This window comes from Budorcas taxicolor, chromosome 13, assembly GCF_023091745.1.
Source record: "Budorcas taxicolor isolate Tak-1 chromosome 13, Takin1.1, whole genome shotgun sequence".
In the NCBI taxonomy this organism is placed as follows: Eukaryota; Metazoa; Chordata; class Mammalia; order Artiodactyla; family Bovidae; genus Budorcas; species Budorcas taxicolor.
In genome coordinates this window covers 81,871,479-81,898,122 of record NC_068922.1, presented here as the reverse complement: position 1 = coordinate 81,898,122, position 26,644 = coordinate 81,871,479, and the positions used below count along the sequence as shown (strand labels likewise).

The window sequence follows — 26,644 nt, the reverse complement described above, 5'->3', positions numbered from 1 at the left end:
CCCGCCAGGCTCCTCTGTCCTTGGGATTTTCCAGGCAAGAATACTGGAGTGGGTTGCCATTCCCTTCTCCAGAGGATCTTCCTGACCCAGGGATCAAACACGGGTCTCCTGAACTGCAGATGGATTCTTTACCATCTGAGTCGCCAGGAAAGCCCAAGCCCTAGGGATAGGCAATTCGTGAACTCAGTTTGGGGCACTCTCTGAATATAGCTTTGCAGATATAAACTGTGCAAGGCAAGGGCTGATCTGGGCACTCTAAACAAATAACCAGTGCCTGCCACGTTTTCTCTGTATGTTTGGTTGCAAGAGCATTCGGAGTTAGTGGACTCCGGAGGGAGAAGCCTGGGGTGTGTTTGTGTGACCTTGGTTAATGACTTCACCTCTCTGCAGCTCAGTTTCCCAGTCTGCAAAGAGGCTGCTCTGAATCAGCCAGCTCGTCTCAGACTTTATTAGTAACACTTCCCTGGAGGCGGATTGTGGCAGACGTGGTGCGTCTCAAAGAGCTGCCAACTGTAAACGTGTCAGGAAGACACAGTTCCGATTGGGGGGGAGGGCATTTTTCTCACTAAGAATTGGACTGTGAATCCACAGAAGGAGTCAGCACAATCCCACCTCGGCCGTGTTCATAATCAAGCCAGGTGACCCCCAGCCTCTTTGGCTGTGATATATCCTCACAGATAGAGTCAACAGGCTAGTGCGGAACTCTAGCGGTCAATCTATCCTATTACAAGACATTTGGAGACAAAGAAACGATTCCTCGCCTCCAAACTCATACTGCAAACCAATAGTGAGTTTCACTGAAGTGTTCATGAACATTTTGGTCATTATTATTTATCATGATATACTCCCAGGTTGAGTGTTGAGCTCAAAGAGTTGGCTCAAGTGTTTCAGTTTAAAAAAAAAAAAAAATCACAGATTTTAGGTGGGTTTACTCTTGATGAAAAATTCAGGAAGTCTGGATTCTATTAAAAACACTGGAAAGCGTTCAATAAAAATTTAAAGTGGAAGAAAAGGAAGACAAAAACCCACTGCACTGGAAAACGTGTACACCATAAATACAGGCCCAGGAGTACGGGTCTAGAATCAAGCCCTAGTTCTTGGACCTGACGCCAGATCTTTAGCTCTTTTAAGCTTCATTCTCCTCATCTGCAAATGGGAGGTGACAGTACTTATATCAGAGTGTGCTGGGAAAATTACATGGTCTGATGCATCTTCCAAAGAAACTGATACAGAAACACAGCCGGTTTCTCATAGCTTCCAGCTGATATGGTTAATGTAGGTGTCGTCCTGTTAGTCACCACACACATCTTAAGAAACACACGGAAACGCTAACCGAGGTTTAGGTGAAATGAATGAATTTTTACTTTTTCCTTTATACACTGTTATAACTTCAAAAGTTTTACATCAAGATGTCTTATGTTTCATTACATGGGGGAAAAAACAGTTTAAGAAAAGAGAGGAGAGGATTTTCTTTACGTACCACTCTGCTCTCTCTCAACTCCAGTGGCTAGTAAGTCAGGCTCTCCGAGGCTGATGTCATTGACCCGCGTCCCCACACACTCCATCTGGAGGACTTTGCACCATTCGTCAGCCTCAAGATCTGCGGAGATGCCAAAGATGAGCACGGCTGCCCGGCGCCTGCTGGGGAGCAAAGAGCCAAGGTCCCCGCCCGCCGACAAACCTGATTCGCAAGCAAAGGTCTTGGAGGTGTCATCACTGAAATGAATCCCGACGGCGTGCTTCTTGGTGCTTTTTGGCAGCCGAGCTACGCTCTTCACGTTGTTGAGTTCTGTAACCTGAAAAATGAACCACAGTGAGCTAGAGGACAGAAAGAAAGCTCCCCATTGACACCAGCACACCGAGCAGAAGGGAGAAGGCCCGTCCCCGGGGAACACAAAGGGGGCTTGCCCGGAAGAAGAGTGTGTCCGGCGATGAATTATTTCAGTGTCATCCTCAAAGCCCTAGCAAGGAGGTTAACACATTCTCTCCCCTTGTCAGATTTCTCTGAAGGCTTACAGGTGGCACAGCCGCAGGGCTTCACAGAGGTAGGTGCCTGCTTCATATATACACCTTTTCAATTGGAGTGTGACTGGTTTACAGAGTGAATAAACTGTGTGCATACACTTAACCCCTCCCTCGGGAGTCTCCCCCACCCCCGACTGCAGCTCCCAGGCCAGAGCACCCAGCTGGGCTCCCGGTGCTGCCTGGCAGGTGCCCGCTAGCGCGCTGGATGAAGCCCAAGCTGGAATCAAGAGTGCCGGGAGAAATATCAACAATCTCAGATACGCAGATGACACCACTCTTAGGCAGAAAGTGAAGAACTAAAGAGCCTCTTAATGGAAGTGAAAAGGGGAGAGTGAAAAAGTTGGCTTAAAGCTCAACATTCAAACAGCTAAGATCATGGCATCCTGTCCCATCATTTCTTGGCAAATAGATGGGGAAACAGTGGAAACTGTCAGACTTTATTTTGGGGGGCTCCAAAATCACTACAGATGGTGACTGCAGCCATGAAATTAAAAGACGCTTGCTCCTTAGAAGAAAAGTTATGACCAACCTAGACAGCATATTAAAAAGCAGAGACATTTCTTTGCCGACAAAGGTCCATCTAGTCAAAGCTATGGTTTTTCCAGTGGTCATGTATGGATGTGAGAGTTGGACCATAAATAAGGCTGAGTGCGGAAGAATTGATGCTTTTGAACTGTGGCGTTGGAGAAGACTCTTGAGAGTCCCTTGGACAGCAAGGAGATCCAACCAGTCCATCCTAAAGGAGATCAGTCCTGAATATTCACTGGAAGGACTGATGCTGAAGCTGAAGCTCCAATACTTTGGCCACGTAATGCAAAGAACTGACTCATTTGAAAAGACCCTGATGCTGGGAAAAATCCTCCTGAAGGCAGGAGGAGAAGGGGACAATGGAGGATGAGATGGTTGGATGGCATCACCGACTCAATGGACATGAGATTGAGCAAGCTCCTGGAGTTGGTGGTGGACAGGGAGGCCTGGCGTGCTGCAGTCCATGGGGTTGCAAAGAGTCGGACACGACTGAGCGACTGAACTGAACTGAAACTTTACAGTGCTGTCTTTGTATAGAGATTCACAGATAAAATGTAAAACATTCTTCAAAGTGTAACAACGTCAAGAAGTGTATGCTCAGTCATGTCTGACTCTTTGCAACCCCATAGACTGTAGGCCACCAGGCTCCTCTATCCATGGGATTCTCCTGGCACGAATACTGGAGTGAGTTGCAATTTTCTCCTCCAGGGGATTTTCCTAATCCAGGTATCAAACCAGCATCTCCTGCATTGGTGGGCAGATTCTTTACCACTGAACCACCTGAGAAGAACTAACATCAAGGAGAACCACTCACACACAACTGCAGGAGAGTCACATTCCCGTCTCAAGACTCTTCCTTGCATCCCTTCATCCATCAAAATATCTACTATTCACTTACTCATTCATTCATTCATTCATTTATTTTTAAAATTTGCTCTGTGTCAAGTACTGTTCTATTAACTAGGGATACGATATGGAAATGCTGTGCATTGTTAGTGAGAATGTAAGATGATGCAGCTGCTATAAAAAAATATATGAAGGTTCCTCAAAAAACTAAAGACAGAAGGACCATGTGGTCCAACAACCCCACTTTGGGGATGTATATTCAAAGGAGATGAAAACAGTACCTCGAAGTGGGTGTTTACACTCCTGTTTTTATTGCGGGTTTATTTACAATAGTTGAGACACAGAAACAACCTAACTGTCCACTGGTGGACGAACTGCAGTACATGCCCGCTGCTGCTGCTAGGTCGCTTCAGTCGCGTCCAACTGTGTGTGACCCCATAGACGGCAGCCCACCAGGCTCCCCCGTTCCTGGGATTCTCCAGGCAAGAACACTGGAGTGGGTGGGACATGCCTGCTGCTGCTGCTAAGTCGCTTCAGTCGTGTCTGACTCTGTGTGACCCCACAGACAGCAGCCCACCAGGCTCCCCCGTCCCTGGGATTCTCCAGGCAAGAACACTGGAGTGGGTGGTACACGCCTACAGTGGGGTATTATTCAGCCTTAAAAATATTATTTTCTTCCCCTTGTACTTCTTTTTAAATGCTATCTACTGTTCATGGCAAGCAATGCTAGTTTCTGTTGATGGTAGTAAGGAAGTGTTCTCTTACAGTGAATTTATTTAAATCAAGAAGTGATCTGATTTCAAGCAAAATATTAAGTAAATAGGAGTAAAGGTGATACTATTACCAAGTACAAGCTCACGCTTCTAGTCCCATGTCAGGCCAATGCATTGGAGGCTAGGTGTTGAGGCAAGGAGAGAGCTGGCTGACCGAGAAGAGGGCAGACTCATGTCTCAAAACAGCCATCTTATCAGGGTCTGGATGCCAGGTTCTTTTATAGATCTGAGATGGGAGAGATAGCGAGCAGAGTGAAAAGGCCATTAACCTTGCAAACGCCTCCTAGAATGGCAAGCCTCAGGCAGAGGATGTGCTAATTTCTTTCTTCCTGCCATCCACAAGAGGACAAGGTTCTGAACAAAGGCATTTTAGTTTAAAGGTCAGACAGAGGGACAGAATTCTGTGAGACAGGCCATGGTGTATGATTATAATAACAAAAGCAACGAAAAGCAAGTCAAAGAAACAGTTTCAACATGGACTCCGAACTGGCTTGTCCCTGCAACAATACCGCGACAGCAGGTCAGTTCAGCTCAGTCGCTCACTCGCGTCCGACTCTCTGCAGCCCCACGGACTGCAGCACAGCAGGCCTCCCTGTCCATCACCAACTCCTGGAGTTTACTCAAACTCATGTCCAGTGAGTTGGTGATGCCATCCAAGCATCACAATAAACAGTTATGAATAAATGAAAAAGGACTAAAAATTAGGAAAAACACCATCAATCTATTACTCCTAACCTAACACCACTGTTATGAACTGACTTGCATCTCCTTTTCTACAAATTGGACAGTCCAGGTGATAACCAAGGGTCCTAAAGGTCGACAGTCAGCAGAAGAACTCTCCTTTGCTTGGCAGCAGCATGACAATAGATCCCAACAGAACCTCGGCAAAGATCTGGTGCCCACTTCACATCCCAAAGGTCGTGCATCTGAACAGGACCACTTGTTTCCCTTTTGCCTGTTTTGTCCATTTCACAACCGCACATCCTAAGTGAAGAAGACAACAAAACATTTCAAGCATCATGACCAGATCTGAAATACAAGTGAGAATTATGATTTAAAAGTCAAAAGAACGGTTCCCGAAAGACAGCTAATATGAGATCCAGTTACAAATGTTCATTACTAACAGAGGGTCTTGATATTGAGCAGAAAAGTAAAAGAAGTCAAATTTTGTGATGAAAATGGTATATAGAGTTTAAATATTTTTACCTACCCTGTTATAGAATCTTCATGCTAAGGCAAGAAGCAACCAAGGCAGACAATGAAAATTACTTCTGTTTGTCTCTGGACTGCTACCTGTCTGATTCCTCTTTCCAGTTAATCTGTGACCTCTCAATCTCTAAACTTCCTTTTCCTTTTCTGGGTGTATTTAAGCCTTCTGACTCCAGAGATTTCTCTCTCGAAATGGAGCTAAATTCTAATCCATTTTGGCCAAAATGACGAGAGACATGTGTACAGCTTACTGAAAATGTCAATATGAGGGCCTTTGAAATGCTCGATTTTCTTTAGAAATAAAGCTTCAGGCTTAATTTGATATACCCAGGGGCAATAGTCAATCCTTGGACTCATTCAGAACTCATGGAAGATCATGGTTCCCTGAAAATTTCTCTGGGAAGAGATAGTGAACCCTAAATCGGAGCTTTCCTGACACATAACGTACGTTCACGAACAGAGAGGATGGGAAGGTTGAGTGCAGGTAAGACTTGGCAAAACTGATTCTCTCTTTAGAATCTGGAGGGATTTCAAATCAGACCAAAGGCAAGCGCTGTGCCTCACGGCAACTTTCATTGTCTTCTTTTATCTATTTCCGGCTGCTCTGGGTCTCTGCAGCTGCGCGAGGCCGCCAGCGTCTCGTTGCCGAGCAGGGTCTCGAGGGTGCGTGGGCCCAGGAGCTGGGGTGCGGGGGCTCAGCTGCCCTGCAGTGGGTGTTGTCTTCCCGGACCAGGGAGCAAGCCCGTGCCCCTGCGTCGGCAGGTGGACCCTTCACCCCTGGACCACCTGGGGAATTCCTAACCTTCACCTTCCGGGTTGACTGACTTGTTCAAAATTCATCCATACCCTCCGTGCCCACACAACTTTTTCCTGAATGGCTTGGATGTGGTCATGCAACTTGCTTTGGCTCATAGAATGGGAGCTTTAAAAGATGTGTAAGTCAGTTCTCTCCTTGAGTTCATTTCCCTCCTTACTCCTGGATGTTCAGACAGATGGACTGCAACTGAGTCAAATTAATCCAGCTATGCTCAACACACCCACAGACCCACCACACAACCCAGACCCCTCAAACAATACGGGCAGAAGATAAGGATGAGTTGCTATAAGCTGCTAAGATTTTGGAATTGTTGCCAAAGCAAAAGTTGGCTAATACACTCTCTGTTTGATTTCCTTCTGGCCAAGAATTTCCATAGAGTTTTTCTCTCAAACCCCACTGTATAACTATATTACTGCTGGGGACTAGACTTCCTAGTCAAATACATAATAAGCCACTAGAACACTGGTTAGCAATTTTAATTTAGTGGTTGAATCACTTGGTTTTTAAAAATTTTTTTCAAAGGAAATCTTACAGTGTCACCATCATATAAAAGTAGAACTCGTCTAATCCAACGAGGAAATGAATCTCACCCTACTCACCAGTTACAAATCCACTTCTCAAGGAGGTGCGCCTACTTCAGTCAACTGCAGAATGCTGAATGGCTACAGCGCAATACTGGATTCTCACAGTGGTATAGCATCCTTGGTACTATTATTAAACTCATTATATGAGGATGAATAGTGAGAATGAGAGCGGAAACTTAATCATGATTTCTCAGGCAGAATGGAAGGACAGAGCAACATTCAAATCTAGAACTTCTGGCTTCTAGAGATGTCTGCTTTTTTCTAGCAGTACACTCCTCCATGTGTGCACCTTAAAAAATATTAAAAGTAAATGAATAAATAAGTTACTGGCTGAATAAATGAGCAAATGGGTAAAGCTACAGATGCACAGGTTTGGAAACATTTAAAGACATTTCTGCAAGTTATAAACTGTATCTTGAAAGAAAGAAAAAAAAGAAATGTAAATCTTAATTCCTATGTAAAAAATAAAGTACTTGTCAACTCAAAAGAAGACAGTCTGAGCTAAACTCATCTTTCCTATTCAGACTTTAAAATGGTGAAGAAAACTCAGCTTTTCAAAAACCACTTGCTTTTACGAGTGTGCATATGGCACCACGGTCTGTATCTCAAACCACAGCTCTAGTGAAGTTGGCGTGGAACAAGCGCAGGAGCCGAAATACGAGGCCCCACGGACCCAGCACAAACAGTAAAAACAGAAATCTCGAGACCACAGTCCAGTGACTCTCGACACGTGTACACACCTGGGGAGCCGCCACTCAGATGGACACACGGAGCATCTCAGTCAACCCGGTCGCTTCCCGGAGCAGTACTGACCCCAGAGGAAACCACCACTCTCACCTCCATCCCCACTGGTTAGTTCTTCCTTCTAAAAACTTTATATTAACATGCAAACCGAACTATATCACACGTGTCTTTCTATGTTTGGATTCTTAAATCCGGTATCACGTCTATGAGATGCATCCACGCTGGGCAATACTTTGGCATTATGTGAATATCCTGTTTCCCAATTACCTTTGAGAGAATTGTCTTAGCACCCACTGAAGATTCTCATCTGCATCAAAATGCTGTTCTTTTTAGGCCAACTGGTTTGTCAACCTAAGTCCATATATTTGTGATTGTCAGAGTCAAGATAAATATTGACACAGGATGCCCGAACTGTTCCCACAAGGAAGCCCAGGTCAAGAGTGTTACTAGAGCACTGATTGTTTTTTATTTTAAAGATGTGGGCGATGGCACTTAATAAGGTGAACGTGTTCAACTATCGAGAATTTACTGCACGTTTAGTGGACAGAAGCACCCCATACACCCTGTGAACATTTGGACATCCTCCTCCTCCTCCATTTCTGGCTTCCCAAGTGGCGCGGGGGGTGAAGAATCCGCCTGCCAGTGCAGGAGACTTGGGTTCGATCCCTGGGTCGGGAAGATTCCCTGGACGAGGAAATGGCAAGCTGCTCCAGTATTTTTGCCTGGGAAGCCCCAGAGACAGAGAAGCCTGGCGGGCTACAGTCCCTGGGCCGCCAAGAGCAGGACATGACTGACATGCGTGCACACCCTCGGCGTTTGAAGTGGATCTGCCAGCGCGTGAGCTGGTGTGCACGCCCGGGGAGCTCACTCAAGAAGGGAACCGAGCCATTCGTGGCTTGAGTCCATGCTCCGTCTCCCTGCAGGCGTTTCAGCAGGACAGTCAGCTGGCGGTTATCACAGAAGCAGGTTCTAACTGCAGTCACTGAGGATCTCAAGAACACCACTCATGGGTGAATACGGCGGCCCGTTTAGGTGACACCTCCAAAGCCTGTTGAGAAGGGATCCTTTGTGTCTTAGCCTTTCGGGGGCTCATACAGACCGTCTGATGAGGGTCCTTCAATCCCCCACGCCTCGCAGTGAAGCATCCTTCTTTCAGCAGAGACTCCAGGCAGACGCCGAAGGCAGCCCAGCCTGCCTTTCCTGCACCAACGCAGAAAATGACAGAAGGCTACCTCGGTGGTGGTGTGCCTTCTGGCTCTAGCGTGTGATTGCTTTGGACGGCACTGCCTGAAAATCAGTCTGAACAAACTCTGATTCCCTTTCCTCAAGATATAGTCCAACCACGGGTACTCCTCCCACACACTCTGTGCTGGCCTAAGAGAAATGGATTTCTTCCCAGTAGCTGGAAGAAACGAAAAGCTGCACGCTGAAGTCTCCACCCAGCTCCTGCTTATCTAGTGGACAGTTCTTTGGAACATTCCTCCAAATATTGCCCTGTAGACACCACCTGCTGTGATGCTGCGTGCGTGCATGCTAAGCCACTTGAGTCGTCGTCTCCAACTCTTTGTGACCCCAAGGACCTACCAGGCTCCTCTGTGCATGGGATTCTCCAGGCAAGAATACTGGAGTGCGTTGCCGTGCCCTCCTCCAGGGGATCTTCCCGACCCAGGGATCGAACCCGCGACTTTCAGGTCTCCTGCACTGGCGCCTGGGAAGCCCAGTGTGGTGCTAGAGGGCCTTATATGGAAGAGACGCCACTCTGCTGAAACACAGGCAGTCGCACTCTACTCGTTCCCTTTTCTGAGAAGCCCAACTGAGCTCCTCTCGCTTTTGTGGTCTTTTCAGCAGTCCCATCAAACAAGAGCACCTGGGTTTAGTCTTCCTTTGCTTGGAAACACTCTTCCTCTCGAGGAGGAGGAAGTCTCAACCTGCCCCATCATCAGTGACTCAGACATCACCTCATCCAGGCGACGCTTTTGAGAACTGCAACAGGGGGACCTCCCTGGCGGTCCGGCGGTTAAGACTGTGCGCCTCCAATGCAGGGGGCGCAGCCCGGATCTCCGGTCAGGAAACTAAGATCCCACGTGTCACAGGCCAGTAAAATAAAGTAAAATAAAAACAAAAGTGCGACACTCTCAGGTTACATGCCGACCTCTTGGCCCGGCGTTCATTCTTGCTTAGCGCTGATCAGTCACGCCAGCACCCTATATATTCCACTTACACGTTTTATGATAAGCAGAAGCAGAAGCAGGGTGCCGCCTGCTCTATTCTCTGCTCTGTCTCCAGCACCAAGCTCAGTGCCTCACACGTGTAAGCCCTCAACAAGAGCACAGTAAATGAAAGCCCCCCTCCCCACCCATCTTCATCATAAAGGAAAGGAGACTGTGAATTCGAGCAAACTCCAGGAGACAGCGGAGGACAGAGAAGCCTGGCGTCCACGGGGTCACAAACAGTCACACACAACTTAGCGGCTGAACAAGAACAGGGGACTGAAGCCGGACCCCCTGCTTTGGGAGTGCAGTCTCAGCCACGGGGCCGCCAGGGAAGGGAGGGGGTCCCCCATGCAGGCAGAGCCTTGATTATATGCCGGATAGGGGGCTCTAAGCCCTCCATATTGATTATGTTGTTTGATTTTTCACATTTCTGACCAACTGTGAAATTCCTGCTGTGCACAGAATGGGACTATCAGAGGGGAGTTTGTTCACTCAGCTTGCAAACAGCAGAGCTGGGATTCAAACGTGGAGAATCTGACATGGCACTTCAGTAAACCACCAAATGCCACCAGATGACTCCAGAAAGAATTCAGCGAGGCCATCGTTCCCGAGGGGGGCACTGTCACCCTGAAGTGGGTTGACAAGGGTGAGCAAGGGTTTATGAGGCAAAGAAAGGAGAGAGGAATTTCCAGACCAAAGCTTCCCTACACAATCTCGAAACTGCAGCAGGATAGGAGTAAGGGGAAGAGTGGTGTGCGGACCGAGGCCGTGACAGGAAGACAACGTGCGAAGCGAGAGCAGCTGGGCTGGGGCTAAAAGGCACCGTGAGCAGCCAGCGGGAGTCACTGTCCGTCATGAAGTCCGCAGAGTGCAGACAGGAGGTTTTACGCAGGACACAGGGGGTCGCATCTGCACGCTGCAGGCCAGCGGTTCTCCATCCAGGGGAGAGCTTAAGATCTTGCCCTCACCTCCTCCTTTCCAGGGAAAAGATTTCACAAAGTCCGGGGCTACTTTTGGTTGCCAAAACTGGGGGGTGCTCCGGGCACCTAGGGGGTAGAAGTCAGGAAATGTTGCTAAACATCCTGCAAAGAACAGGCCGGCTCCACACCAAAAATGTTAACAGCGCAGAGGGTGGAAAAACCCCGTTAGAGTGAAAGTGGAGAATGGACACGGCTGACGCATCACGCAGCTAGAGCGTGCTGTTCACAGGCAACTGATGAGGACGGCGTCCTCGGGAGCTGAGCAGCGCGCCGCTGGCTGGGCCATACACATGGCCTCAACCGTGGGGAAGGGTGGGAACGTGACCAGCGGGTGGAAACAAGGCCCAGAGAGGCCAGGAGACAGCCAGGCAGTAAGCAGTTATGGCTTAGCCTAGCTTAGGGTGGGCGGGATGGAAAACAGGGAGCGCTAAAGAGCTACTTAATTCCTCCGCAGTTCTTGTTTGCTAACTCTCTGAGCATCAAAAACCCAGCACTGTGACTTCCTCAAAGGCAAGAGCGATATTCAGCACACTCCTAAATCTCTGATAAATCTTTAAGTATGCCATCCAGTTAGGAATTCCAAAAAAAAAGAACTGGCAAATTAATTTGGCTGTTTAAAGCCATATTCCAGATGTCTTTTTCGTCATAAATGATAGTATTCATTGAAATAAGTGTTTAACAGCCAGCAATTAACAAAGCGGCCATATTAAAAAGTCTAACTTGCTGCTGATGTACGTTTGCATTAACAACTTGGAAAACAATGACAAATTACACAATTCAATTTTCCAAATGGGTTATTTTGTAACTAGACAGAGAAACTGCTGAAATTTCTTCTGGTGTTTCAAGGGAAGAGTAATACAATCAGATTTTTTAAAAGTACACTCCCTTGAGGAGCTGGTATATTCCTGTCAGAATTATGCAATTAGTCAACGTTGTGTGGGAATATTAAATATGTTGCTGGTGTGCGGCAAAGTCAAAAGCCATTTAGGAAAACAAGGATTTGATTTCCAAGTTTTCCCCTTCTTTTGCTGATGGTAATTTACAGATGATGATTTATTTATGTTTACAGAGAGAAATGGAGACTGCTACCTAAAAGGCAATTTTTCTGCCTTGCTTTTGTAAGCTGTATCCTAATTATTTTTTCCCTTGTGGCACTGAATGAATTCAGTGAGCAATTCTTTGTATATGCAAATTGCAAAGCTCTGCAGAAGCTTCAAATTATTTCATTCTAAAAAAATAAATAAAGCCATTATCCTACGGAAAATGAACAGGCATAAATCCCTTTAACTTCTGTAGGTTGCCTTTGAAAATAAGTCATGTAAAAGCAATACATTTCTGGTTCTATAATGTCTTCTCAAGTACAGGATACAAAACAATCCGTTACATGACTATTATTGTTATTACATTATTATCAGTTGAACTTTTCAGAGCACTCTAAGAAGCTCTAATAAATATTCCCATTAAAATTTTCCTAAGGACTTCTTATAATGTGTTCCAAACAGTTTAAGTGTTTCGTATTGTCTTTCCTAAAAAAAAGTACCAATGGTTTTAAAGCAGTGCCGGTATGCAAGGACAGATAAATAAGGAGACACATTCCCAGTTCTAATCAAAAGTTGTCAGCATAAAACATTTCTATCCACTTATCTCCCCTCAGGACCTGGAACACAGCAGTTTAAACAAACACTTTACAAAAGATTCCTTAAGAAAGAACCATCCTAGACAGTTAAATCCCAGCCCCACGAGATGGTTTCATTCTTTCCAAATATATACACATGCCCTTGGTCACTTAAAATAAATTGGACTAGAGCCTGTCTGAGGTATAAATTTGGACTGTCTGCCCTGAAGAGTGGAGCTTTATTTGTACACGTGAAATAACTGAAATAATCTCTCCATATCATCTTTCTTAAAAATAAAAAGCCACATACACACCAAAGGGTACTTACCCGGAAAAGTCTGCATCTGAAATGTACAGAGAGAATGGAGTCTGGGGTGAGGGACACGTTCCTAAACTGGTCGTGGATGTGGGATTTTGGATAATCTATCTAGAGACAATTTGGCAGTAGTTACAAAAATGTTAAAGGTACAGGATATCTATCAGCTGACCATCCCACGTCCAAGAGATTTCCTCTCAGGAAGATTTGCATGGGCGTATAAAGATACAAGCACAAGTTTGTCACCATAGTAGAATTTAAATTTATAAAATATTAGAAATTATTTTGCCCATCAATTTGGGTATTTTTCAACAGGTTGTGGTGTATCAATATTAAAGAGTACTCTGGATCTGTTAAACTGATGAGGTGTAGCCACTAATTATTGACTTAGAATGGTAGTCAAAGCATGAGAGAAAGGGCATAACTGATGTGGCCATTTGTCATGTCTCATAAATACAAATATTCTGAATGTGAAGCAAGTCACTACTAGAAGTTACCTAAGGACTGACTACAGGCTCCTCAAAATGTCCTGGGGAATCTGTAACTATGGTCTCCTTAAACACAATATGCATAATATGCAATGAATTACTGAATTTTTGCTTTAAAAATGTGATCTATATATGTGTGAGAATTTGTTTCTATTTGTATACAGAGGAAAAAAAGAGTCTGAAAAGTACACATTAATCCATCAGTGTTTTTTCCGAAGGACGGGACTAGGGTCCACAATAGTATTTTATTTACTTTTTTTCATTTTACTCCATGCACTTCAGAATTGTTTACATTTGTTACAAGAAACATGTACAATATTTACAATTTTAAAAAATAATGTGATAAGAAAAAGAAAAAAGAAATCTGCAAAACATTGTAAAATGAGGTAGATGGAGCATCACCCTTTGGTCAACAATATCCTGTACTTTCTCCCACACCCAAAAACCATTTGACTCATTTTATACTGACTTAAGAAAACCCATCCTTCTCTGTCTGACATCACCGACAGAGAGCTTCTGTGTGTACCTGGATTATAGTCAAGTGTTTCCACATAAACACAAATGTGAAATCACATAGATAAGTCCTTGGAATTCAAGTTTTTAAGAAATTCATGTAAGAAATACATATGAATGGGGGGAGCAAGGGTGTTTACATTCAATGAACTTTGTCCCTAAGTTTGTTTTTGCCTCGTTCCTTTTCCTTATGTGCACACGTACATTTCTTAAGAACAGGACTAAGTCAAGCAAACTAACAGATCAGTGCCAGACTACACAGGTGACATTCTGATAAGCCCTCAAAACTTGAGGCTTTTTTCCAAAATACAAGGACTATTAATCAGTTCAAATGATTACTCAAATAATTGTGGGACAGGAAAATAAAAATTAAACCAGATGTCTGTCTTACTGATTATAGGCCAAAGATGGCAAGTTTACACAAGAATTTAATGCAAAAGGGCTTTGAATTTAATCCAAATTAAATGAAATAATCACATATAAACTTAAGTAAACACGTACAGGATACAGAGGCTGAATGCTACCAAATGACGACAACAGAAGTTTAAAATTCAAACGAATGGAATGACCATGTTCAGGAACTGAAAGACCTGAGATAGAAAAGACATCAAGCTCTCCCACAATTTGATTTATAGGCTTAATATAATAATTCAGAATTCTAACATGGGTTTTATAAGCACAGACAAATCTAAATTTTTATGGAGAAGCACTAACATAACTACACAACCTTTAAAAAAAGAGTAGCTGCAAGCGTTCATTTCTACCCAATATTATTAGTATATATTTACAGTAATCAAGAGAACGTGATGCAGAGCTCAATGAAAAAGAACAGAAAACCCAGAAATACACCTGTGCTGATACCCAAACGGTTCTTGGTAAAGGTACAAAAGCAGATCGGTGGGAAAAGAACAGTTTTTTGTTTTGTTTTGTTTTTTTTACAACAAAGAGCATTGGAATAATTGGACAAGCATAGGTAAAAAGGAATGAAACTCAAGCTACGTCTCACATCTTTTACAAAAATTAAACTCAAAATGAATCATGAACTTAAATTTATAACTTAAATTATATACTATAAATTATAAATAATTTATACTAATTATATAGTATGATTATGTAGTATAATATACTATATTATATATTAAATAATATATACTAAGTAATTTATACTGTAAATTTTATTTTAGTATATAAATTATACTAAATATATACTAATAATAACTTAAAATTATAAAATTTTAGAAAAAGAAAATGTTCAGGATGCAAGGCTAAGCAAAGAATTCTTAGACTTGACACAAAAAGCATAATTCATATAAGTAAAAATTCAAACAGTGGATCGCATGAGAATTAAAACTTTTGTTCTGCAAAAGATCCTGTTTAGAGGATGAAAAGATAAGCTATGGAAAGGGAGAAAATATTTGCAACCACATATCTGACAAAGGACTGGAATCTATACTAAAAAAATACTCAAAACTCACTCATTTAAAAAGTTACTAAAAATTGGTAAAAATACATAAAGAGATATTTCATAGAAAAAGACGCACAGACAGCAATTAAAGAGCAGGAAAACGTATTCAATGTCATCAGACATGAGGGAATGCAAATTAAAACTGCCGTGAGAAATGACTACGGAACGGCTAAAGTAAACACAGTGACGCCACCCAACACTGATGAAGACGCAGGAACACTGGATGGGTCGTTCGCTGCTGGTGGGAGTGTAAAATCCACAGCTGCCCGGTAAGGGAGGTTCGCAATGTCTTGTAGAACTAAACACACAGCCACCATATGATCCAGCAGTTGTACTCTTGGGAGTTTATCCCAGAAAAATAAAAACTTTATCCATAATAATAAAAAACTAGAACCAACCAAGATGTTCTTCAGTGGGGAATGTAATCACCTGTAGTAATCCACACTGTGGAACACTGGCTAGTGATAGACAGGAGGGGACTATTAAGACACATACCGCAGCCACCTGGAGAATCTCACGGGGATTGCGTTGTTCACAGGAGCACTGTTTACAACGGCTGAGACATGGAGCAGCCGAAGCACCCTTTGCAACTGGGTGAGAAAACGTGGTTTATGCACAGTGGAGTGTTCCTCAGCCATGAGCAAGAGTTTCACTCTTTCAGTTGCAGCAATGTGGATGAACCCCTGAGAGCTCAGCTGGTAAAGAATCTACCTGCAAGGTGGGAGACCTGGGTTTGATCCATGGGATCGGAAGAGTCCCTGGAGAAGGGAAAGGCTACCCACTCCAGTATTCTGGCCTGGAGAATTCCATGGACTGTATAGTCCACGGGGTTGCAAAGAGTTGGACACGACTGAGTGACTTTCACTCACTAGAGAATATCACGCTTAATGAATTGTCAGAGAAAGACAAATACTGTATGAGATCACTTATATGTGGAATCTAAAAGATAATACAAATGAATGTTTATGCAAAATAGAAACAGACTCACAGATATAGAAAACAAACTTGGGGTTACCGAAGGGGAAAAGCCAGTAGGGAGGGACAAATTAGGGCTCTGGGATTAACAGGTAGAAACCACCAACACTACGTATAAAACAGGTCAGCAAGAAGAGTATAGCAGTACCCCACAATAGAGGAGAATCCGCAGCAGTGCTGAAGCGCTTTTCGGATTCCACACGGAGGTAAGATGGTCTGATGCTTGTCTGCCTCCGTCTGACTTCACGTAGGACGAGTCTCTAGGCCCACCCATGTCACTGCACTGGCGTTACTCCATTCTCTTTTACGGCTGAGTGATCTCACTGAGTGTATATGCCGCATCTTCACTGTCCACGCGTCCACCAGTGGACATTCAGGTTGCCTCCACGTCCTGGCTATTGCATCAGCAAACAGTGCTGCTGTGAACACGGGGGCGCGTGCATCTTTCCAAAGTATATTTTCCTCGGATATGAGCCCAGGAGGGAGACTGCTGGGCCAAATGGGTGCTCTCTTCTTAGTTTTAACAAGCAGCCATACTGTTCCCCACAGTGGCTGTGCCAGTTTACATTCCCACCAGCCTCGCAGGAAGGTTCCCTCCTCTCCACACCCCTCCAGCATCTATTGTTTCTAGATTTTTTGATGATGGCCATTCTGACTTGTGGGAGGCGCCAACTCATTGTTGATTTTATTTGCATTTCTCTGATAATTCGTGACGTTGATCACCTTTTCATACTCTTTTCCGCCCTCAGTGTGTCTTCCTTGGAGAGATGTCTATTTGGATCTTCTGCCCATTCTCTGATGGGGCTGTCTATATTTTCTGATAGTGAGCCATGAGCTGCTTGTGTATTTAAAAATTGGAGATTAATCCCCGTCGGTCGCTTTGTTTGCAAATATTTTTTCCCATTCTGTGGGCTGTCTTTTCATTTTGTTTATGGTTGTCTTTGCTGTGCAAAAGCTTTTATGTTTAATTAGGTCCCATTTGTTGACTTTTGTTTTTATTTTCATTATTCTAGGAGGTGGATCAAAAAAGATCTTGCTGGGATTTATGTCAGAGAGTGTTCTGCCTTTGTTTTCCTCTAAGAGTTTTATTAAAAACAGAAACAGAGCGACAGGCGTAGAAACTAAACTTCGTTACCAAGGGGGTAGGGGGTAAACAGAGGCCGGGGCTGACGCGCGCGCGCGCCATAGTTACATACAAAGCGTGACCGCGAGAACGCGCTGCACAGCGCGGGGAGCTCCGCTCAGGGCTCTCTCTGACGCTCTGTACCGGAACACAGTCTAAGAAAGAGTGGGTATGTGCGTACGCATAAGTGATCCGCTTAGCTGGTGGACAGAGAGCCTGGCAGGCTACAGAGTCCACGGGGTCACAGGATTGGACATGACTCAGTGACTGAACCGTGACTGACCATCACATCTGAAACTAACAGAACGCGCTAAGTCACCCTCCAATAAACGCTGCTGCTGCTGTTCCCTCGCTCGTCGTGCCCCACTCTTTGCGACCCCCATGCTGCAGTCCATAATAAGTTAATTTGCCTATAATTAATTAATAATAATTGAAAAAATACCGAATAAATATGCAATAAGTATTGCATATTCCCTACACTTCGATAAATAAATAAGGTCAGGTTAATTAACAGAAGAAAAAAGAGAAAAAAGAAAGCAAGCTTCCCAAACCCAGGGCCAGTATACTTTCCACCATGCTATTTGCCTTGGTCTCAAAAACAACAGTTGACCATCATTCTGTTTAGATTTCCTCCCAGTTGTTATTCACACCAAAAAAGTAAAAGTATGCACAGAAACGCTCAATCCCTTCTGCTTCGTGTGGGCCACTTGGCATTTGCTGGGTGAGAACAATAAACCAGTATTTAACGGGAAGGTCAGGAACTAAACTTAAAGTCGCTGGAGCCCCACATTTAAACTTAGTGATGCATGTCAATTATTTCTCAATAAAACTGGAAAGAAAGAAAGCAAAAATAAAGTCACTGGACTCTTAATATTGCTACAATTACAGTTGATGAAATTCACAGCCGTTTCTGACAGCTCTGGGGCTTGAGGGGGACGTCAGTAAAGAGGTAAAGACATGAGCATAACGCTTCTGTCTGGGCACTAATCACATATTTACTTTCCAGTTTTTCTATGAGAGCACCTTTAGTTACCCTGCCAGTGGGCAAAGCACCAAGTTTTAAAATTCTACGGTCAATTTCCTTTTTAAAAAACTGAAAAGAATCACATATGCAAAACTGGTGTGGTTCTCTGCCCCCCGTAATAGTCTCTTTAAAAGTGAAACTAAAGCAGCACTTCGTCCCCGCAGATGCCAGAGGCTTCCTACGGGAGCTGGGGTCTGAGCCACAGCATCTCTGCGCTGATCGAGCAGCATAAGGTCCAGCGCTTCACTTCTTGCGGAAACTGCGTTTTATTTGTGTTCAAGTAAACTCTGAAATCCGGTCACGGTGAGCTACTTATCACCCTAGTATTTTATTATCAAGACTCATAAATTACACAGCATTTGGATAAAAAATGCACATCTCAGAGTTACTCCAGCTTTTTATATGCCCCCGAGAGATTAATATTAAATGTATCAGATCTGAAAGAGTGAGGAGGGTGAATCGTCTACGGGAACTCATCAAGGGCTTGGAGGCTTAATGGAGATAATTCTTCCCTTCTGATGCTTTGAACTTTGGTTAATGATTATTATAGATGAAAGAGACGGTGGCTTACCACATTCCCCAAAGATACGCACATTAAATTCCGCAGCCAGCAGGTAGGGGTCTGGGAAACAGGGCGAGTTTGCCCTCAAACTCCCCTGGCTTGTTTCCCATGCAAGAGAATCTCCCCAGTGCACTCTGGTTCTACACTTCTGTCTGTTCTCAGAAACGTTCCCAGTCCTGGCTTTCTCTGCTCCCAGCACCACGCATTTCCTCCAATCAGAATTCTTTTTCCTAGTTCCAGATGCCTCAGGACTCTCTGATGAGTTAAATGAAAGAGCGACACACAGATGCCCACATCTATTCCCTGTCCTCTATCGGTAACACTCACATCTTTTCAAGCAAGAGTTTTAAGGGCAGCTTCCCTGGCGGTCAAGCGGCTAAGACTTTGCTCTCCCAACGCAGGGGGCCGGCATTCAGTCCCTGTTCAGGACTAGAGCCCACAGGCCACAGCTAAAGATCCCACGTGCTACAAGCAAGACACGACAAAATAAAAACAAAACAAATAAAAATAAAGGTCTTTCATATTTTTAAAAAAAAGTTTAAAAAGTGTCTGCTACGTTAGGCCCTGGTAAGGAGTAGAAGCAGATGTACCCCAAAATCTCTGCCCTTGGGAACCTTGCTTTTTGGTGGTATTGTAGTAAAGACAATAAGAAATAACTGAGCAATATGTACGCAGTATGAGAAGGGCTATAGCAGAAGCAGAGGGCGCAGGAGGGTGTCCAAGGACTGCATTTTAAATAACGAGGGCAGGGAGGGGCTCACTTAGTGGAGGAACTTCAACAGGGACTTGAGAACAAAGGAAGGATATGATCACGTGGACGTTGCAAGGAGAGCCTTCCAAGCAGGGGGAAGGGAAATTCTAAAGAGGGGATGTGCTTGGCTGCCTATGGAGAGTGCAGAGCCCAGGGTACCTGTCGCAGGGCCAAGTGGGGCTGGGGAAACTGCGCCCACGAAGTTAAACAGGCAACAGGAAGTCACACGTGTGACGGGTGGACCATTATACCAACCTGACTGAGCGTTCTGAGCCAGAGAACCATGATGCGATATGAGCGTCTCAGATAGACTCCAGAGGGCTGGGAGTTAGGCAGCGAGGTGGCTTGGACCACAGTGGTCTGTTGTTGTTTACCACTCAGCCCTGTCTGACTCTTTGTGACCCCATGGACTGTAGCCTGCCAGGCTCCTCTGTCCATGGGGATTTCCAGGCAAGAGCACTGGAGCCGGTTGCCATTTCCTCCTCCAGGAGATCTTCTCAAGCCAGGGATCAAACCTGCCTCCCCCGCAAGTCTCCTGCATTGCAGGCGGATTCCTCACCGAGGCACCTGGGAAGCCCTGGGCTACAGTGGTGAAAGTGAAAGTGAAGTCGTGTCTGACTCTCTGCGACCCCGTGGACTGCAGCCCGCCAGGCTCCTCCGTCCATGGGATTCTCCAGGCAGGAATACCGGAGTGGGTTGCCATTTCCTTCGCCAGGGGATCTTCCCCACCCAGGGACTGAACCCAGGTCTCCCGCACTGCAGGCAGACGCTCTGACCTCTGAGCCACCAGGAAAGCCCACAGTGGTAGACGATCCTATTTACAAAGCAGAAACAGAGATAGGGACGTAGCGGACAAGCGGATGGATACCACGGCGGGCGGGAGGGATACCACGGCGGGCGGGAGGGATACCACGGCGGGAGGGATACCACGGCGGGAGGGATACCACGGCGGGAGGGATACCACGGCGGGCGGGATGGATACCACGGCGGGATGGATACCACGGCGGGAGGGATACCACGGCGGGAGGGATACCACGGCGGGCGGGCGCGGGTGGGCGGGACTAGGGCGTCGGGACTGACACACACACGCTACTGAGAATATGAACGAAACAGGCCCTAAGGAGAACCTACTGTACAGCGCAAGAAACCCGCTCAGAGCTCTGCGGGACCTAAATGGGGAGGGATCCCGAACAAGGGGACACGCTCGTGCGCGCAGCTGGTTCCCTTTGTGCACCGTAGAAACTAGCACGCCATAGAGTAAAGTGAAAGTGCAGTCGCTCAGTCGTGTCCGACTCTCTGCGACCTCGTGGACTGCAGCCCCCAGGCTCCTCCGTCCATGGGATTCCCCAGGCAAGAATAATGGAGTGGGGTGCCCCTCCCTTCTCCAGGGGATCTTCCCAACCCAGGGATCGAACCTGGGTCTCCCACATTGCAGGCAGAAGCTTTACCCTCTGAGCCACCAGGGAAGATTCGATACTCCAATAAAAATTTTTTAAAAAGATACGCCAATAAAAAATTTTTAAAAGTGGAGTCATAATAGGTGAAAACTGGAAAGAAAGCTAAGTGTCTATCAACAATAAAACGGGAGGCTTCCCTGATGGGCCAGTGGTTAGGTATCCACCTTGCAATGCAAGGGACACTGGTGTGATCCCTGGTAGGGGAAGCTCCCACGTGGACAGAGCAGCTAAGCCAGTAGGCCACAACGACCTGAGACACCGCTCCAGAGCCTGCCAGCCCCAACTACGGAGCCCAAGGGCCCCAACTACTGAAACCCAGAGGCCACGCTCCACAAGAAGAGGAGCCGCAGTAATGACAGGCTCACACAGGGCAACGGAGAGGAGCCCCGCTCAAAACCAGAGAGAGCCTGCATGCAGCAACAGACACCCACCAGAGCCAAAAGACATAATAAATAAACAAATCTTAAAAAACAATAAAATGAATAAGCTACAAAAGACACAAATAACAACCACCAAACAGGAAAACAATGAGCAAGCAGATACTACTTTAGAGAAGTTACGTCCTTGGAAACAGTGATTTTTGTAACGTGGTTAAAAAAGCAAGACAAGTTTTCAGACTCAAAGAACGTGAGTTCTCTAGTTATGAACAGACGTCTGGAAAGCTACAATAATTGAGTCTTACCTTATGATAACACCTAAAATAGGCGGCACGTTCATCAGAAAATTTCTCCAGTCTTTTTGGACCTTTGCTGGACGCTTTCTTGAATACTAACCAACATCGTTGATAAATCTGGAAGTGAATACAAAGACAGCAGTCAGCACCACAGCTGACTCAGATATTACTGGCATTTGCATTTAAATGTTTTTTTCTATGTTTTCACCTATAAAATATTCATAAAGCATAAATGTGATGTTGCTTTGGGAAAACAAAATTTTAAAACCCCAAACTGTTTTCACAATGGGTGTATTATGCTGTTCTGAAAAATCACTGCAATCAAAAGGAAATAAGTATTTAGAGGCACATATCTTCATTCTTTGACAACATTTCAGAAAAAGTCCCGGAGATAAAAATCCCAAATCAGCACAAACAAGACGAGCTTTTACAGCACATGCCGTAATTTCAAGCGCCGTTATTTATGGGGATCACAGCCTGATATACTCCAAAGGCTTGAAGACCTACAAAGGGACAGCCCCTGCGCGTCATGGGACAGTCCTCACACCCGACGGTCAGGAGCTGGGCCAGACAGTAGACTAGCTAATAAACGGGGATGAACACCAACCACATTTTCCTTCAGAAAATTCAACCCAGAGACTCAAAGATTATTGCCAGACTGGGGTGCAGACCGAGTTACTACTGCAACATGTTAAGGGCCCTAAAAACATGGAGACAAAAGTGAGAAAGTAATTCAGTGGACAGAGGACGGCCTTTAAACACATGGTGCTCAGAAAACTGAATGTGTGTGCTTAGCCGCTCAGTCGTGTCCGACTCTTTGCCACCCCATGAACCGCAGCACGCCAGGCCCCCCTGTCCATCACTAACTCCCGGAGTTCACTCAGACTCACAGCCATCGAGACCGTGATGCCATCCAGCCATCTCATCCTCTGTCGTCCCCTTCTCCTCCTGCCCCCAATCCCTCCCAGCATCAGAGTCTTTTCCAATGAGTCAACCCTTCGCATGAGGTGGCCAAAATACTGGAGCTTCAGCTTTAGCATCATTCTTTCCAAAGAACACCCAGGACTGACCTCATATCAAAATCTTAATCCATAAAAGAAAATGTTGCCACATGTAACTCATCAAAATTTAAAACTTTGGCTATGCGAAAAATTCTGCTGAGAGAATGAAAAGACAAGCTGGGAAAAAAATATATATGTGCAAACCACATATCTGACATAGGATCAGTATCTGGAATTCACAGAGTCCTCAAACTTCAACATTAAAGAAGCGCACAATCCATTTACAAAATGGACAACAGACATTTCACCAGAGAGAACACACAGGAGCTCAAGAGGCGCATGAGGAAATGCTCACCATCATTAAGCCTTCAGGGAGATGCAAATTAAAACCACAGTGAGACTCTGCGAACCAACGGAACATGGGAATCACAACCACAACCGTTAGGACCACAGTGAAACACACATCTATCAGGTTGCCTCAAATAATAATAATACCACCAAGTGTTGATGAGGATGCCAGTAGACTGGATTGCTTTTGCACTGCTGTTGGGAATATAAAATGCACGACTCTGAAACGCAGTTTGGCAGTTCCTTAAGGAACTAAGCAAGCAACACAGCACTTAGAGCCGCACTCTTAGGGATCTAGGCCGAGAAGCGCAAACTCCCCGCACACAAAACCCAGGAACATGGATGTTCACAGCAGCCGGATTCGTATCAGTGCAAGACTGTACACAACCCATCTATTCTCCACCGGGTAAACACGTAAACGATTTGGGGAACAGTCACACCATAGCATACCACTCAGCTATAAAAACAATTTGAACCCGTCTTCAGAGAATAATGCTGCCTGGGGGTGGGTGGGGGGGTGGTGGTGCGCGGGTATGGAGCCAAACACAAAGGTTACATACTGTATGGCCGCATTAAGAGCATTCTTGAAATGACAGAAGTATAGAAATGGAAATCAGATTAGTGGTTATCAGGGGTGAGGCCTGTGTGAAGAGGGAGCAGGAGGGAGAGAGATGGGGCCCGGCAGTGATGAAACTGCCCTGTATCCTGACTCTTATCAATACTATTGCCTTGGTTACAGTGCATTGTTGGGGACTTTCCTGAGGGTCCACCTCGAAACGCAGGGGACGCGGACTCAATCCACGGTCGGGGAGCTAAGGTCACACAGGTCTAGGGGCGAGTACACCGCAAACACCGCACCCACTGAGCCGGAGCACCAAGCATTCGCCTGCTGCAGCGAAGATATGCCTCGGCCAAAGAAACAAATTAAGTCAGTCGCTTCGGTTCAGTGCAGTCGCTCAGTCGTGTCCGACTCTTTGCGACCCCATGAATCGCAGCACACCAGGCCTCCCTGTCCATCACCAACTCCGGGAGTTCACTCAGACTCACAGCTATCCAGTCGGTGATGCCATCCAGCCATCTCATCCTCTGTCGTCCCCTTCTCCTCCTGCCCCCAATCCCTCCCAGCATCAGAGTCTTTTCCAATGAGTCACCTCTTCGCATGAGGTGGCCAAAGTACTGGAATTTCAGCTTCAGCATCATTCCTTCCAAAGAAATCCCAGGGTTGATCTCCTTCAGAATGGACTGGTTGGATCTCCTTGCAGACCAAGGGACTCTCAAGAGTCTTCTCCAACACCACAGTTCAAAAGCATCAATTCTTCGGCACTCAGCCTTCTTCACAGTCCAACTCTCACATCCATACATGACCACTGGAAAAACCATATCCTTGACTAGACGGACCTTAGTCGGCAAAGTAATGTCCCTGCTTTTGAATATGTTATCTAGGTTGGTCATAACTTTCCTCCCAAGGAGTAAGTGTCTTTTAATTTCACAGCTGCAATCACCATCTGCAGTGATTTTGGAGCCCCAAAAAATAAAGCCTGACACTGTTTCCACTTTTTCCCCATCTATTTCCCATGAAGTGATGGGACCAGATGCCATGATCTTAGTTTTCTGAATGTTGAGCTTAAAGCCAACTTTTTCGCTCTCCTCTTTCACTTTCATCAAGAGGCTTTTTAGTTCCTCTTCACTTTCTGCCATAAGGGTGGTGTCATCTGCATATCTGAGGTTATTGATATTTCTCCCGGCAATCTTGATTCCAGCTTGTGTTTCTTCCAGTCCAGCGTTTCTCATGATGTACCCTGCATATAAGTTAAATAAGCAGGGTGACAATATACAGCCTTGACGTACTCCTTTTCCTATTGGGAACCAGTCTGTTGTTCCATGTCCAGTTCTAACTGTTGCTTCCTGACCTGCATACAGGTTTCTCAAGAGGCAGGGCAGGTGGTCTGGTATTCCCATCTCTTTCAGAATTTGCCACAGTTTATTGTGATCCATACAGTCAAAGGCTTTGGTATAGTCAATAAAGCAGAAATAGATGTTTTTCTGGAACTCTCTTGCTTTTTCCATGATCCAGCGTATGGTGGCAATTTGATCTCTGGTTCCTCTGCCTTTTCTAAAACCAGCTTGAACATCTGGAAGTTCATGGTTCATGTATTGCTGAAGCCTAGCTTGGAGAATTTTGAGCATTGCTTTACTAGCCTGTGAGATGAGTGCAATTGTGTGGTAGTTTGAGCATTCTTTGGCATTGCCTTTCTTTGGGATTGGAATGAAAACTGACCTTTTCCAGTCCTGTGGCCACTGCTGAGTTTTCCACATTTGCTGGCATATTGAATGCAGCACTTTCACAGCATCATCTTTCAGGATTTGAAACAGCTCCACTGGAATTCCACCCCCTCCACTAGCTTTGTTCATAGTGATGCTCTCTAAGGCCCACTTGACTTCACATTCCAGAATGTCTGGCTCTAGGTGAGTGATCACACCATTGTGATTATCTGGGTCGTGAAGATCTTTTTTGTACAATTCTTCTGTGTATTCTTGCCACCTCTTCTTAATATCTTCTGCTTCTGTTAGGTCCATACCATTTCTGTCCCTTACCGAGCCCATCTTTGCATGAAATGTTCCCTTGGTATCTCTAATTTTCTTGAAGAGATCTCTAGTCTTTCCCATTCTGTTCTTTTCCTCTATTTCTTTGCACTGATCGCTGAAGAAGGCTTTCTTATCTCTTCTTGCTATTCTTTGGAACTCTGCGTTCAGATGCTTATATCTTTCCTTTTCTCCTTTGCTTTTCACTTCTCTTCTTTTCACAGCTATTTGTAAGGCCTCCCCAGACAGCCATTTTGCTTTTTCGCTTTTCTTTTCCATGGGGATGGTCTTGATCCCTGTCTCCTATACAATGTCACAAACCTCATTCCATAGTTCATCAAGCACTCTGTCTATCAGATCTAGGCCCTTAAATCTATTTCTCACTTCCACTGTATAATCCTAAGGGATTTGATCTAGGTCATACCTGAATGGTCTAGCGGTTTTCCCTACTTTCTTCCATTTAAGTCTGAATTTGGCAATAAGGAGTTCATGATCTGAGCCACAGTCAGCTCCTGGTCTTGTTTTTGCTGACTGTGTAGAGCTTCTCCATCTGTGGCTGCAAAGAATATAATCAACCTGATTTCGGCATTGACCATCTGGTGATGTCCACGTGTAGAGTCTTCTTTTGTGTTGTTGGAAGAGGGTGTTTGCTATGACCAGTGCATTTTCTTGGGAAAACTCTATTAGTCTTTGCCCTGCTTCATTCTGTATCCCAAGGCCAAGATCCCAAGGCCAAATAAATAAATTAAATACATAAATCCAAAAAATACTTCGTTGTTGTTTCAAAGATATTACCACCAGGGAAACTGGTTAAAGAATACACGGTCTTTGTGTAATATTTTTTACAACCAAAAGTGAATCTACAATTATCTTAAAGCAAAACACGTATAAATTTTTAACAGAAAAGTGCAGAGATATTTAACCAAGATTTCAAAAATTACAGCCTAATCTAAAAACAGTTACCTACTTCTTTTGCTATCAAGCTGAAGTCTAATTAACACTAGACTAAGTAACTTTAGAAAACCAAATGG

The 26,644-nt window shown here is 45.0% G+C and overlaps 1 protein-coding gene across 3 annotated transcripts in view; it reads right to left on the bottom strand.

Moving 5' to 3' along the window:
* The window catches only part of DOK5 (docking protein 5), a 148,731-nt gene that overhangs the window by 59,287 nt on the left and 62,800 nt on the right, over nt 1-26,644 (bottom strand). For all 3 annotated transcript variants that reach the window (XM_052650688.1, XM_052650689.1, XM_052650687.1), the window contains 3 exons: nt 21,691-21,798; nt 1,682-1,796; nt 1,481-1,600 (listed from right to left, as the gene is read on the bottom strand). In XM_052650688.1, the coding sequence (XP_052506648.1) occupies nt 1,481-1,600; nt 1,682-1,796; nt 21,691-21,798 (343 nt within the window). The remainder of the gene's footprint in view (nt 1-1,480; nt 1,601-1,681; nt 1,797-21,690; nt 21,799-26,644) is intronic.